General features: G+C 41.6%; 1 protein-coding gene across 4 annotated transcripts in view; it reads left to right on the top strand.

Annotated features, from left to right (window-relative positions):
• The window catches only part of Ebf1 (EBF transcription factor 1), a 410,419-nt gene that overhangs the window by 371,989 nt on the left and 24,476 nt on the right, over nucleotides 1-13,954 (top strand). For all 4 annotated transcript variants that reach the window (XM_045152065.1, XM_045152064.1, XM_045152063.1 and 1 more), the window contains exon 11: nucleotides 4,410-4,498. In XM_045152065.1, coding sequence (XP_045008000.1) covers nucleotides 4,410-4,498 — 89 coding nt within the window. The remainder of the gene's footprint in view (nucleotides 1-4,409; nucleotides 4,499-13,954) is intronic.

Raw genomic sequence — 13,954 nt, 5'->3', positions numbered from 1 at the left:
AAATTCAATTGTGGCTCCCCAGTAGCCTGATCTTGGTTTGATTTCATGTCCCCTCTGAGTGTCATGAGACCCTACTGAATGCTTTGTCAGAAGTTGAGCAGACTGGTGATCCTTGGGAAGATATGGCAATGGACTTTGGAGTAGTAGGGAACCCAGCTTAGAGAGGCTGAGCTGGGTCCCAACTCTACCGTCAGAATATTTCTGTCTGTCCTTTTGAGTTGGATAATGTGTTCCTTACAGCAAGTTTATTTTAAAAGTCTTAGGAAACTGTAATACAAAATAGCCAATTCCTACAAATGCACATGGACCTCACTAGAAATGATCATTTCATAAATGGGTAAATTTAAAAAATGCATCTGTTGCTTCCATTTTATTCTGAGGATTTCAGCACTGAGTCTTTTCTATTTGGGACAAAGGATGTTTTAAGGCCTGTGAATGAATGTTATTCTGCCAAGATCCATGCCAGGTTTAGGGTGATGCCACCTTAGACCCCTTCCAGGGTGTGGAGGTGCCATTTGTTCAAAGCAGAGCCATAAAGCCACATTCATCATCTGAAGACTTAGCAGTCCTCAGCTTCACCTGTCATTTCTGTTTTTTCAACCTAAGATGGTTATGCATTTTTATTTGTGGTTAATTATACTTAAGTAAGTTTTTTTTTTTTTTACAAAATTGTCAGAATTGTCCAAGTTTGAAGGGAAAAAAATTGATTAGTCCCATTTCTCCTGGTGCTCCTGAGCCTTGCACTTGAGTACAATGAGGTCACTTTGTTGAAGAATTAACTTTATATTACATTCTTGCAGAGTAGATGTATGTCCCTAAGGCACAACTACCCTGCTGATGAAATAAATATACCATTCTTTATGATTCCTCCTCGTTACTCCCTCTGTTGATTTTCAGAAAGTTTATGAATAGTCACATATTTATACAACTGGCCAAAAGTATACTACTTATTTTCTTATGGCCTGTAATAACCTATGCAAGGTTATTAAAGGCTACACAGACCCCTTTTAAGGCATACTTTCTTATGTCATTACTTTATACAAGCAGGTCAAATTCCATCTCAGAAACAATCTCTTGTTCTTAACCTTTTTCTCCGATTACAAAAGTAATATATGTTCATTGTGGAAAACCCAGAAAATGTATTCTCCCTACTTGGATACAAGTGATGTTTGTCAGTCTACATAGAGACATGGCACTTTATGCTATATAAATTCATTCAAAAATAACAACCGTATGCATATGCGCCCGCAGTCTCTGTAACCTAGCAGTATATTGTGTCTGTGTTTTTCATATGACACTGATTTTGAGAATAGCATAATATTCTGTTCTAAATAATATTCTCTCATTCTCTTCTGCTTCATATTCAGTTCTAATCCTCTCTTCACAGATATTTGGTGTCTTTTCAGGGTGCTGTTTTTTTAAAAAAGATTTTATTTATTTATTTATTTATTTATTTATTTGAGACAGAAAGAAAAAGTGAGAGAATGGGTGTGCCAAGGCATCTAGCCACTGCAAACAAACTCCAGACACATGCACCACCATGTGCATCTGGCTTATGTGGGACCTGGAGAATCAAACCTGGGTCCTTGTGCTTTGCAGACAAGCGTCTTAACTGCTCAGCCATCTCCCCAGTCCCAGGGGACTGTTTTTAAAGTAACAATCGTTCATAGATGGCCCATCACACTCAAAAATTAACCTTTCTCCTAGCCAGTGCAACTGGAGACCTCCCCATGTTCTTTGGTGTTAAGGATGGTGAGCCTTGTCTAGGGCACTGGACAAGTCAATGGTAGGGGTTTCTACTTACATGGCATGAAAGTCAGCATACCTGAAAGTGTGAGCAGAGAGCAAGTCATAGAGACATGGGAATTCAATTAGAAGCCTTTGCATCTCTGTTGAAAATAGCTCCTCTCTCAGAGTTTAGTTCCATAGAGTAGGTACTTATTTTTCTTTGAGTAATGACTTTAATATGTCTAATTCAATTACTCTAGTGGTGGCAGGATTTCTTCTTGGCTCTTTGGCTGTTAGTTCCTTAGGATAGTTGAATTGATTCTTTTAATTGCTGATAATAAGTGTCAATCATTCTACTGTGAGTTGCCTCATAGCCAGAAAACCACATTCTTCCCCCCTCAATATATCAGTGTTTCAATTAACAACCATACCTTTCTGTCTCTACAACAGAAATTGATTATGCAAATGATGGAAAGGATGGGACAACCACCTGGATTTTATTGGTGGCTTACACTAAAAAAAAAAAAAAAAATCAAGGATTATAATTTTTAGGATGTTAAATACATGTGTTCAGAGACTGAAATGATATATTTCATTATCTAAAGCTACTATTTATAGTTAAACACTTCGCTGGAATTAGCATTATGGGTAGATGATATGATGAATAAGTTAAAATTCAATGTTCACTTCTGTCTCGGATGCATTTCTTCATTAAATACCATGGATTTTTATAAGTAAAATCTTCCCTGCACAAACAGTTCTAGGACTTTTTCTTCTACAAGTCTAATTTAAAAAAGAAAAAAAAAAGAATTCTTCTCAAGGGTTTAGAAAGTAATTCATAAAATGGGAGCAATAATAAATATTGTACCTTAACTCATATACTACTAGAGGGAGATTTGCCACACCTGGGTGTAATTTCAGTTAATTTCCACAAGAGACAGGTTGGAAGTTTAGTGTTTGGAAAAGGAGGGTGGTGGTGGCTAAATCTCCTATTTGCAAAAATGATTACATTACTTTAAATGAAAACGCAACTCTATTAGCAACTTCAATGAACACATTTGGGAAAAAATGTCTTTTTAATAAAAAGTTACTTGAAGTTCACTCTCACTTAAAATATACAAGTGAGGAAAAAGTACTTGCTCTGATTTATATGTCTTTTGGAGGTATAATTATTGGCTTTTTACTCACCTATGTAAAACAATGTACTTTTGTAAATGGATTTCTGGCCACTTTATGCAGCCTCTTTTTTTTTTTTTCCTTACATAAAAACTAAGCATTGTCAATCAAGAAATTTTAAGGTTTATTTCCTCTTTAGAAATGATTGATAGCCTTTTAGATTTACAAGTTGACAAGTTAAAGGGTTCTATTGGTATAATTATGTACTAAATTCACAGTCTTTCAATTTAAATGTCCTTTTAAAACCACAAGATTATCATACCTGTATTTTGAAAAGTGGGCCAGTCAGTTTGGGTTGGTATACAAATTGCTTCCATTAGCCTTGGGACCTATTTGAATTTAATACAGATTTTTAAAGTTAGTAGTAGTATGAATCTTACTTTTAAAATTTAGGTTAATGGAATGCATTTTAACTAAAGTATGTGGTAACTTGTTTTTTAATGTATAGCTAAATGTTAGAACTACCAGGACTGTCTTTTATTCAGGAAGGGGTAAAATATGCAGTTGGGTACTTTGGCTAAACTAAAAAAAAGAAAAGGAATTTTAACAACTGCCCACCTGCCCATCACTTAGAAGATTCTGGGACTATGTAGAGAGCCTAGATGCGATGTTTTCTACTTATCTACCAAGACAGACTGAAGGTATCCCACTTCCTAGTGAGGACTTCTGACAAAAATGCCAACACCACGTTCCGTGGGGTCTAATTTAAGAGAACGGATGAGTAAGGCACAATGAGGCTGCGAGCTGCAAACATTATTACACATCGTTCTTCCCAGGCTTTTTTGAGAATCACTCTTAGAGACTCAGCAGCTCTAAGCTAGTACTCCACAGACTCCTGGTATGCCCATACTCACTCTCTCTGCCTGCTTTTCTCTTTCCCTTTCTCTCAATAAATAAATAAACAAAAACTATTTTTAAAAGTCATACCAATGCTGTGAGTGAGTCTGATGGGAAGGCTCCTGAATCAAGGGTATGTTCAATCCCTGTCTCCCTATCGAGGGTCTAGAAGACCTGTTTTTCAGCTTCTTTCCGCCACTACCTTCCTCGCGGCATAGGCGCTAAGCATTGAGTCACTGAGATCTACTGGGAATACCCCAGATGCTCATGGCCTCCTGCTATCTGGGATGTGTCGATGACCACAGACAATCACTGCAGCACCCTGGCCTGATCTTCTGGGATGAAGTGATTCCCAAAGCCTCCCAGCAAATACCATTTGCCTCTGTACTTATAAGAACATAGAATTTGGCCCTAGGACCTACATTCTAAGACCTGCTTGCTATCAGTGTTCTTTCCAGTGAATCCGTGCCCACCATGGCAAACAGCAGAAGTAGATAGTGGACCCGCTTACCAGAGAGGTCTCCCATATACAAATTTTATGCTTTGAACTCCAAAGTATTTGTATAATGTTGAACTTCTTCCAAATTATTTCTGTGCCATCCATATTGCAAACCATGTTTTTATTTCTTGAAAAAAAATGTTCTAATTGTGCGACTTCTCCATTGCAGCCCTCAATGAACCTACCATTGATTACGGTTTCCAGAGGTTACAAAAGGTCATTCCCCGGCATCCTGGTGACCCTGAACGCTTGCCAAAGGTCAGAACACCTCCTCTTTGGGATATTTTTTCTGGAAAGTTGGATTTGGGAATGACAAAATGTTCTTTCTGTCAAAGATACAAGTTAGTTCATATAGCTAAGCAGCTTATATATTGGTGAGCTGTGTGCTTGATTTTATAATGCATGTGGGCATAACAGAAGTAAATGCTGGGCAAGGCACTGTGATGCCCATTTTAATTTGCATGTTTCTATTTCCTCTCTTCAGTAACTCTTGAAGTTACTCCCATTTTCAGGAAAGAAATAATGGTGCAGAGAGAGGTTAGAATCATTTCCCCAAGGTAACACAACTTTTTTGATTTGAAATTCCTACCTACCCAGCTTGGCTCTGGAATATAGGCCCATCAACAGTGTATCCTATTGATTCTCAAGAAGGAAAAGAACAGTGCATTTTACCTACATAGCAGCTGGATTTCCCTCTTGCAAGGATAGAGAGAGCTGTTAGAAAGAATAACTATAGAACTTGAAATCAGGCAACGGAGAGGGTTTCTTTTCTCCTATACTATTGGGATGATCAATCTCATGCAAAACCCTTTTGTAATATACCTTCTGTTGGTTCTGTTCCTCTAGACAACTCTAACGCAGCCATCTTATGTATTTGGAAAATTAAGCCAAAACCTTTGAGAAACTAAACATGATTAAAGTCAGAGTAGCCCACGTCACACAAGGCTAATCCATGTCATATTGTAACATGCTGCTGTCACGCGTGCAGAAGGAAGATTGGCCTTTGGTGATGCCTGGGTATCTCTTGTGATAGTGGAGGACATTCCTATCTGAGCAATAGGAAGTAGGGCTTGGTGTGGAGACAATGCACAGTTTATCATAAGAGAAAGTAATGGGCTCATTGAACAAAAGTGGCCAGAGTTCTTTGAGGATTCAGTGGGCTCAACACTTTCACTGCTTATTGACAACAGAACAAAGTGGGAATCATCATCTTACAGGAGTAACTGAGAAGTCCTTTTCTTGCCACAATCCATTTACAGACGTGACATTCCCAGGTCTGATATCATCATAAAACACTTATAAAAATGAAGTTGGCATCTTTTCTAGCCCAGGGGACATCCTTAGGGGACTGGGTCATCGCCACATCCTACCTGCATGCATCTGCACTTGTGGGCAGAGACTCCTGTCAGAACAGGTCCTATCCAGCACACCATTGCGCCTCAGGCCAATGCACAGATGTGAGGAGGAAGAGAGCATGTTCAATGAGTAGACATATTGTGACAGACAAAGGTCCTCCACTGTGACCTTGGGGAAATGAACAACCTGGCTCAGCCTTTAGCTTCTCAGAACAACCTCACTTCAACTGAAGTATTGTTTGTGTTGGGAAGAAGTTTTGCAAAGTGCTTCATCTGAGGAAGAAATCACATGATGTATCACATGTTTGAAAGGAGCCCTCTCTTCTCCCTCATCCGGACTTTATTTCTAGTGAAATGGGCTAATTATATTAGTGAAAGCCCATCCCCTTCAATTGCACAGATGTTCTGTGAAGACACCGTTAGGCTCCTCTGTCCAGCAGGAACTTAGCTTCCATGGGGCATGCTGGTCACTTCACAGGATAATGATTACATGATGTGTATCCACCAAATGGGCAGTGTCATAGCTTTGTCTGTGGTAGAAAAGAGGCATGGGCATAATTGCTGATTTTTCCCCATCGTGCCCATGCGGAGAATGTCTTCACGTTAGGATTTGGTTTAACATTTAACTTCCAGGGTCTGCTGGGTGGGGGAAGCAGGTAAGGACAGAATGGAGAGTCAGGGCTGGGCCACTTACGAGCACTAAAATTCTTCTTTTCCTTTCTTTGCCTCAATTTCCCTGTCTGTCTGTGGGGAAGGTGATATTTCCTGCATTGTCAGGTCCTTACTCTAACAGTGAACAGGAGGGAGGAGATTACTTGTCATTGGAGTAGCAGTGACCCCTTCTGACAGATCCTCTGTGGAACCTTGCAGAGCAGGAACCCCCAGTGCTTGGGCAGATTAACAGGTGCTTTATTTTCTGCACCCCAATGTCTTCATCTACAAAATGACGGACACTAATCTGTCTGGTTTCGTAGAGTCACATGAGAGCAAGTCATGGCTCAAGAAAGAGAAGATAAGCCTGGTTTAGTGACTGAGATCTAAAGAAGCCAGGCACTTACCATTGTTATATATAAGCAAGGAGAGCAACTGGAATATAGGGTCTTGTGTTCTTACTTTAAAAAGAAAATACCATTTTCACAGCTGTACGTGATGTTCAGAAATGTGGGCCACGCAGCACAGGCACGTGTCACTTTGTCCCTGGGGGCAGATGGTAAAAGGCTCAGCCCTTTCTTCCTGGGTTTGGGAGGAGTGATGGAGGACACAATAGGTGTGTGTGTTAAGGAAACACTCCACAGCTTGAAGCCAGCCATTGGACTGTGCAAGGTCTGTGGTGGGAGCCCGCCCCAGGAAGCTCTCTGTGTGACTCAGAGCAGAGCGGCTGTCCTCTTGGCTCTGAACGTGAAGGTGGAGCAGGAGTTCAAGGGCAGGGTCAGGAAGTGGCGGATGGAGCCAGCACAAGGTATTCCTGTGCGCTTGGGAGATTTATGCCCCCACTGTCCATTGTTAGGAGGATAAAAATGGGCTCCGCCTTTCTCAGAAGCGTGGTCAGTGTTTGTCAAACAGGAGGGTTTCAGTGAGCTGTGGACCACACACCTTAAAAAACAAACTCTACTTTATTAAACCCATGTGTTTGTGAGTAGACAAAGCTGGATTCATACAGCCACCCACATATTCTGTCAAATGAAACAGCTCCAAAGACCAAGCAGACAGCTTTCCATAATAATATGCCTTTGTGTACAGGCTTGTGCTTCCTCAAAGAGCTTGGGTGTGTTTTGTTTTACTGGAGCCCCTCTTGTGAAGGAAGTTAGAAAAGGAGACGTCTCCCCCATTTACCAAACAGGGAAACAGGAGCGAGCCGAAAAAGTATTTTGTCTCTGAAAGTCACCATCAGTTATAGTTGCTATGCATAAAAATTTAAAATACTATAATAATGTGAACCCTAGAAGTTTTTTTTGTTTGTTTTGTTTTGTTTTTTTCTTTTTTCTTTTTTCTTTTGTTTTTAATCTGCACCCGGAGAAGGGCAGGCTAAGGTCTTTATGTCAGCATTCTGTTCTCTCTCACACAGACTGCCTTCTTCTTTGGGTCCTGCAGGAGGGGGAGGAACGTGTGACTGTGGGATCAAGGTTGGCTTCCTCTAATCATGAGGTGAGGGGGTGGGGACTGTGGTCCATCAGGAGCTGAGACTGATGTCTACAGTGATGCAGTCCAGAAACATTGAGCAAAGAGCTCTCTTGGCTTCAAGGGCCAGCGCGCTTCCCCTTTAACTTGCTGTTTCTCTTCAGGGTTGGCCTGTGAACATCAGCTCACAGGTAGAGCAAGCAGTCCTTGGGAGCCAGGGTGTGTTTGTTTCATGCCTCTTGCAAATCTAGTGCAGCTCCATCAAGGCTGCTGCAAAGCAGAGAGTCCAAGAGAATGGACTCTCGAGCCAGCTAGGTGAGGAGCCGGCCAAGAAGACCTGGGACCCGCTGTACGCAGATCCTCCCTCAACCTGAGCTTTCTTCTCCCACAAGCAGCTGCTCCACCAGCATTAGGAGTCAATGGCATCTTTGTACACAGTGGTGTTCCCAGCAAATGGGGAGACGCCAGTAAGTGGGGACCTGTGCATGGCATCTATCTTACATTCCACATAGGAGGCATCAGAGTCCCCAGAGCTCTGGTGATTGCTACACCACCATAGCTGGCAAACCAGAAAGATAAGGTTTGGACTCGGGTCTGTGCGCTCAAAAGCTAACTAAATTGACTTCCCACCTGTCCTTCTGGTGTGATCACTCAAACCATTCTGCCTGGAGACTATGGGTGTCTTCTCACCAGCACCTTACCAGCTCCCTTTGACTCTCCCACAGCCTTTCCTCATGCCCCACCCCCTCCAAACCCCACCAAAAGGCTCTGGTATAGAAACCTTCACCAGGAAAACAGTATTTTCTTCCAAGAGCCAGTCCCTCTTTTAGAGAAAATAAAGCAGTTTGAGGAAAGCAACAAAGGCCACATTTGTGTATTTTGCTTTATGGAGCTGAAAATATCTAGCAAATTGATCCAGAGGGAGTAATAAATACACATTACTTTATCTTATTCTTCATGTCCTATACCCCAGAGCCTGGGTACAACAACACCACTTAATAGACTTAAAAAAGAGTAATTACACTCATTGGTCGTGTGATTTTTCAGCCCTCCCAGCCCTGCCTGACCTTCTAATTTAGCTCACTGTGTCTAACTAATGCATTTATATTCATCTTTTATGAAGCATATGTAGTGTAGAATTGACTGTACAGCTCTTCTCAAGCTGTCCTCCAGGTTCCCAGTATGGTTAGTAATGGGAAGAGCAGGAGCCATCCATCTCTATACATTTGCATGGAGAGACAGCATGTATACGTGGCTCCAAGCATTTTTTTTTATCCCTTATGAAACATAATAAAAAGTATTTATTACATTTTTACTTTAAAGCTTTTATACATTCTAGCATTATTTACAGCTAAACATGCAGGCAAAAAGATGTGAGTGTTTTTAAAATGATTACTGTTAATGTTTCTGCTTGTCAGAAGTGCTTAAATTTCCCTGCACTTTGTCTAAAAACTTGGTACTGTTGCCTTGTAAGAAAACACATTTAAAAGATCTTGCAAGTCAGATTTGCAAACACTGCTGACAGTGTGTGATGGATGATATTGCAAAATTTGCAAGATGTTTGTCATTTCGCACAGCAGAAATATTAAGGAATGGATTAAGAAACTCAAAATCCCTATGGAAAACAACCACCCCAAACAGACCTCAGCCAGACCTTGAACCCAGAGAGCACAGCAGCTTTTCTCACTCGGGTCTCTGTCCCAACTTCCCAGTCAGCCCGTGGAACCCAATTGTTCTCACCGCATTTTCTCTCGCCATATGGTCTCCTCATTACCATACACTAAGAGTCCATATGGGAAACTTGGGAAATGAACTGTATTCATTTTAACTGCCAGATGAGCAGCCTTTTGCTTTGCAAGCCTAGCTTAAGTCATCTGCTGTCTTCGTGTTGCTATGGAAACACAGCACCAATAAAAAATTCTAATCTACTGTAAGTGATCACAGTATTTTAAGTGCTTGCCCATAACTGCCCTCCAAGGGGACAAGACAGGAGGGCTTCAATTTTTGCCAAGGAAAAGAGGGTGGTGGTCCACTCCAGCAGGTGTCCATGAAGAAGCCAGTGAGATCAGGGGTTGGGGGGGCTGGGGAGCAGGTATGGGCTGCGAGGGTGCTTGAGTGGGTGCAGGGCACGGATGGCAGGAGCCATGGGTTGTGCACTATTTGGATGGGGAAAAGAACCACAGCCAATGTCAAACACCATAGTTGTTTTGACTCACCCTGGTGCTGTGGAGCTGACCATGGGAAGAAAAATAAGAGAGAACTCGGGGTTTGGAATCACTGAGGTAGGAAGTTCTCATGGCACTCTGGTCTTCATTGGCATTTGGAAATCTTCTCCCCAAAGCTATTCTTCCTGTACGTGGGAATTAGTCATTTTCAAACATTGGGCTAATTAAGAGTACCTTAAAGTAATGGAAGGAGTCAGCAGCATCCTTAAGTATAAATCATTTTCACCTCCACGGGCCACATGATATGTTGCCTCTCTGTCGCTCTATCTGTATTGAAAGTGAATGTTTATAGTCTCAGTTCATCAGTTCACATTAGCCTCATGCTGAATATTTAAACACAGAACAATTTGAACACACCATGAAGAAAGACAGGGACTGCACTTTCGTTTGGAACAGCAAGGGCTCATCTAATAATAATTTAGTAAATCAGCCATTTAGTGGCTCAGTTGTTCCCTGCATTGTGCCAAATATTATTCAGTTCAACTGTACACTTGCAATATTGAAATTCAGACTCTCGTCACAGGCACTGTTTTTGCTCAGTGGAGAGATGAGACCCAAAATCACCCTCCCTAAAGAGCATTCGCACTTAGCGATTTATCATAAATACAGAGCTGGGGCAAAATAAAGCCGGAGTTGGCGGTATACGATGTATTCTAATTATGCTTTTATTGTCTTAGTCTTTATGCAAAGACTATCAGTAATTCAAAACCTGCAGTTGCATCAGTGAAAACACAAATAAGAAATCTTTGCATAACCACATTGTCTCCTAGCAGAAAAGGGGAATGACTAAGGATTTATTCCAGCAAAGAATAAGTAGAACCCTACATGCTCATCTTCTGTGATACACACTTCTTTCCTCCTTGCATCCCCTGTGTAACTTGTCTAATTGAAGGAAACTCCATTAACATCTCCCCAAATGAAAGTGATCCCACTCAGAAACACAAAAACAAAGTCTTATGGTATCTTAAACCCTTAGGAAAAACTCCACTTGAATTTGATCCCAGGAGACATTTTGTCTCTGCGTTCTCTTGTCAAAAACACAAACGATGGAATGCATTCTGCTTCCCCCTCCCTCCTCTACATCTGCCAGAAAACTTCCAGGCAAATTCCATCTCCCTGTTTTGATAATGTGCTCAGCATAGGGGAAGCTTGGTCGTCCCAGCGCTTCGTGCTCCTTTTATTTAGAAAGTTTAGCCTAGATCTGTGCATTTCTGAAGTCGTGGATAGAATCCCCACCCTGTACACAGTGCATCCTATTGCTACGCACATGTACACATGCCTCTGCATATAACTTTTCTGGAGAAAGAGGTTATAGCTTTACCCCAAAGCCGCACAACCCCCACAAAAACTATAATATTTTCTGCTTCCCTCCATGACTTCTCTCTTTAGATCTTTTAGTTGAGTTATGTTGTCATAAGTCACTCTGCCTGTTACAATCACATCATGTCCATTTTAGAGATGAACAAACAGTGACTCAAAAGGGACAAGTGATCTGTACAAATTTATGTAGCTACTAAATGGAGGCTCTCTGTCTCACCATTCTTCTCACTATCACTGCACTCAGAAGCAGTTAAAGTATTTAAAAATATTTTTGTTTGTTTATTTACAGAGAGAGGGAGAGAGAATGGGCATGCCAGGGCCTCCAGCCATTGCAAATGAGCTTGAGATGCATGCACTGCTTTGTGTATATGACTTTATATGGGTACTGGGGAATTGAAGAGTGGTCATTAGGCTTTGCAGAAAAGTGCCTTAGCCACTGAGCCCTCTCTCCAGACCTAGTTACAGTGCTTTGCAAATGGGACTGCATCTCTATCATAATGCGTATCGGATGCAAGAAGGCACACGTGTTGATAAACGTCTCTACAGAATAAGTGAATAAGTGAATAAGTAAGAATAAGTGGGGGATTAATAACGTGGATCCGTATTGCTTGATAAGCACCAACTGAAATCTACCAAAGCAGGTGCTAATATTGACCCTGCTTTACAGGTAAGGAAACTGAGGTGCGTGTTTATATTGGCCATATGTAGCCATGCATGGATTTGAGTGCCAAGATTCAGAGCCCCTTTTAGCAACCACTATCTCCTAGGTTGATTTTTTTTGTTATGATCAATGCTTTTTTTTATTACATATTTTGTAGTCATACTCAATTAACAAAGCCAACAGAAATTCATAAATATTCTGTTAAGTATTCTGTTTCACCATTATAGGTATAGTAGTATCTTTTAGTTCAGTAACATTAAATAATTCCTGTATCCTTTCTTTGATATAATTTTGCTACCTGAGGCATAAAGATATACACACACAAGAATTTTTCTCAAAGCAGGTAAAGTAAAAGAGACTAAAACTGTATTTGTTGATGAGCCAAATATGTACCCTGACCCCAGTAATACCAAACTCAAAAGTAATTCTTGATCAGAAAAATGCAGAAGAGGATGCATGAACATGATATTTAGAATCTCCTTAGTGGCCTATTTGAGGTGATCTTTTTTAAACTGCTAAACTGTACTAATTGAATTTTAAGGAGAAGCGGTTTTGTACACTAGTGTCAAAGTCTCTCAAACCTGGGCTGGAGAGATGGCTTAGTGGTTAAGCACTTGCCTGTGAAGCCTAAGGACCCCGGTTCAAGGCTCGGTTCCCCAGGTCCCACGTTAGCCAGATGCACAAGGGAGCACACGTGTCTGGAGTTCGTTTGCAGAGGCTGGAAGCCCTGGCGCGCCCATTCTCTCTCTCCCTCTATCTGTCTTTCTCTTTGTGTCTGTCGCTCTCAAATAAATTAAAAAAAAAAAGTCTCTCAAACTTGGAGAAGAAGAAAAGGGAAGTGGTGGCATCGATTCAGGTTACATCACAAATGGCTGAGCTGGGTGAAAGTGGCAGCAAGGATTAAAAACCCTCCTGGACAAACTGTGGAGAGAGAGAACGCGGGTTAGCTGCAGAGAGTCATGTGGTGAGCACTCATCAGATCAGTTATCCAGCAGCCTAACTCCAGAACTCTTTCTAGTGCTTGGTGATCCCTGAGCTCTTGCTGAGGAGAATTTGGTTTAATCTGCTTCATACCCACCCCCTGTATAGGGACATTGGCTACAATTACACATGAGTGCAAGAAGTAATGGGGAGATCAAGGGCTAAATTCATTTCCAGCCAGCTGGCACCCTCTTCAAGATGGTACCCTGTTGGTGCACAGGCAAGGTCAGAGGCCTCGCTCACTGTTTTCAGCCCCCAAGCAACACTTCAGTTAAGCACACATGGAAGAAGTCCGGAGCCCCAGCACTCTTGAGGCAGAGGATTTTAACTGCAGATGTGAGCAGGACAACTGTAAAGCCTCGGGCAGCCATGCTTCACTGGTAGGGTTTTTCTGGATAGCCAGTGATGCTCAGAAGTGTGTGTGTGTATGTGTGTACATACATGCGTCTTTGAGGATGTGCACACATTGTGGTTGTACATGCACGTGTGGGTGTATGCATGCATCTTTGAGGGTGTGCACTCGTGTGTGATTGTACATGCATGTGCGGGTGTATACAAGCGTTGTTGAGGGTGTGCATTCATGTGTGTGATTGTACATGCATGTGTGCATACATGCATCTTTGAGGGTATGCACACATGTGTGTGAGTGTACATGTATGTGTGTATACATGAGCCTTTGAGGGTGTGCACTCATGTGTGATTGTACATGAACATGTTTATACATGCATCTTTGAGGGTGTGCATGCATGTGTGTACATGTATATATGTGTAGACATATGTCTTTGAGGGTGTGCACACATGTATGAGTGTGCATGCACATGTGTGTATACATATATCTTTGAGGGTGTGACACATCTGAGTGTACATGCACATGTGTGTATGCATGAGTCTTTGAGGGTGTGCACACATGTGTGAGTGTACATGCACATTTGTGTATATATGTGTCTGAGGGTGTGCACATATGTGTGAGTATATGTATGTGTGTATACATGCATCTTTGAGGGTGTGCACACATTTGTGAGCTACATGCATGTGTGTGTACATGTGTCTTTAA

This window comes from Jaculus jaculus, chromosome 6 (assembly GCF_020740685.1).
Source record: "Jaculus jaculus isolate mJacJac1 chromosome 6, mJacJac1.mat.Y.cur, whole genome shotgun sequence".
Classification (NCBI taxonomy): Eukaryota; Metazoa; Chordata; class Mammalia; order Rodentia; family Dipodidae; genus Jaculus; species Jaculus jaculus.
This window is presented reverse-complemented; position numbering and strand designations above follow the sequence as displayed.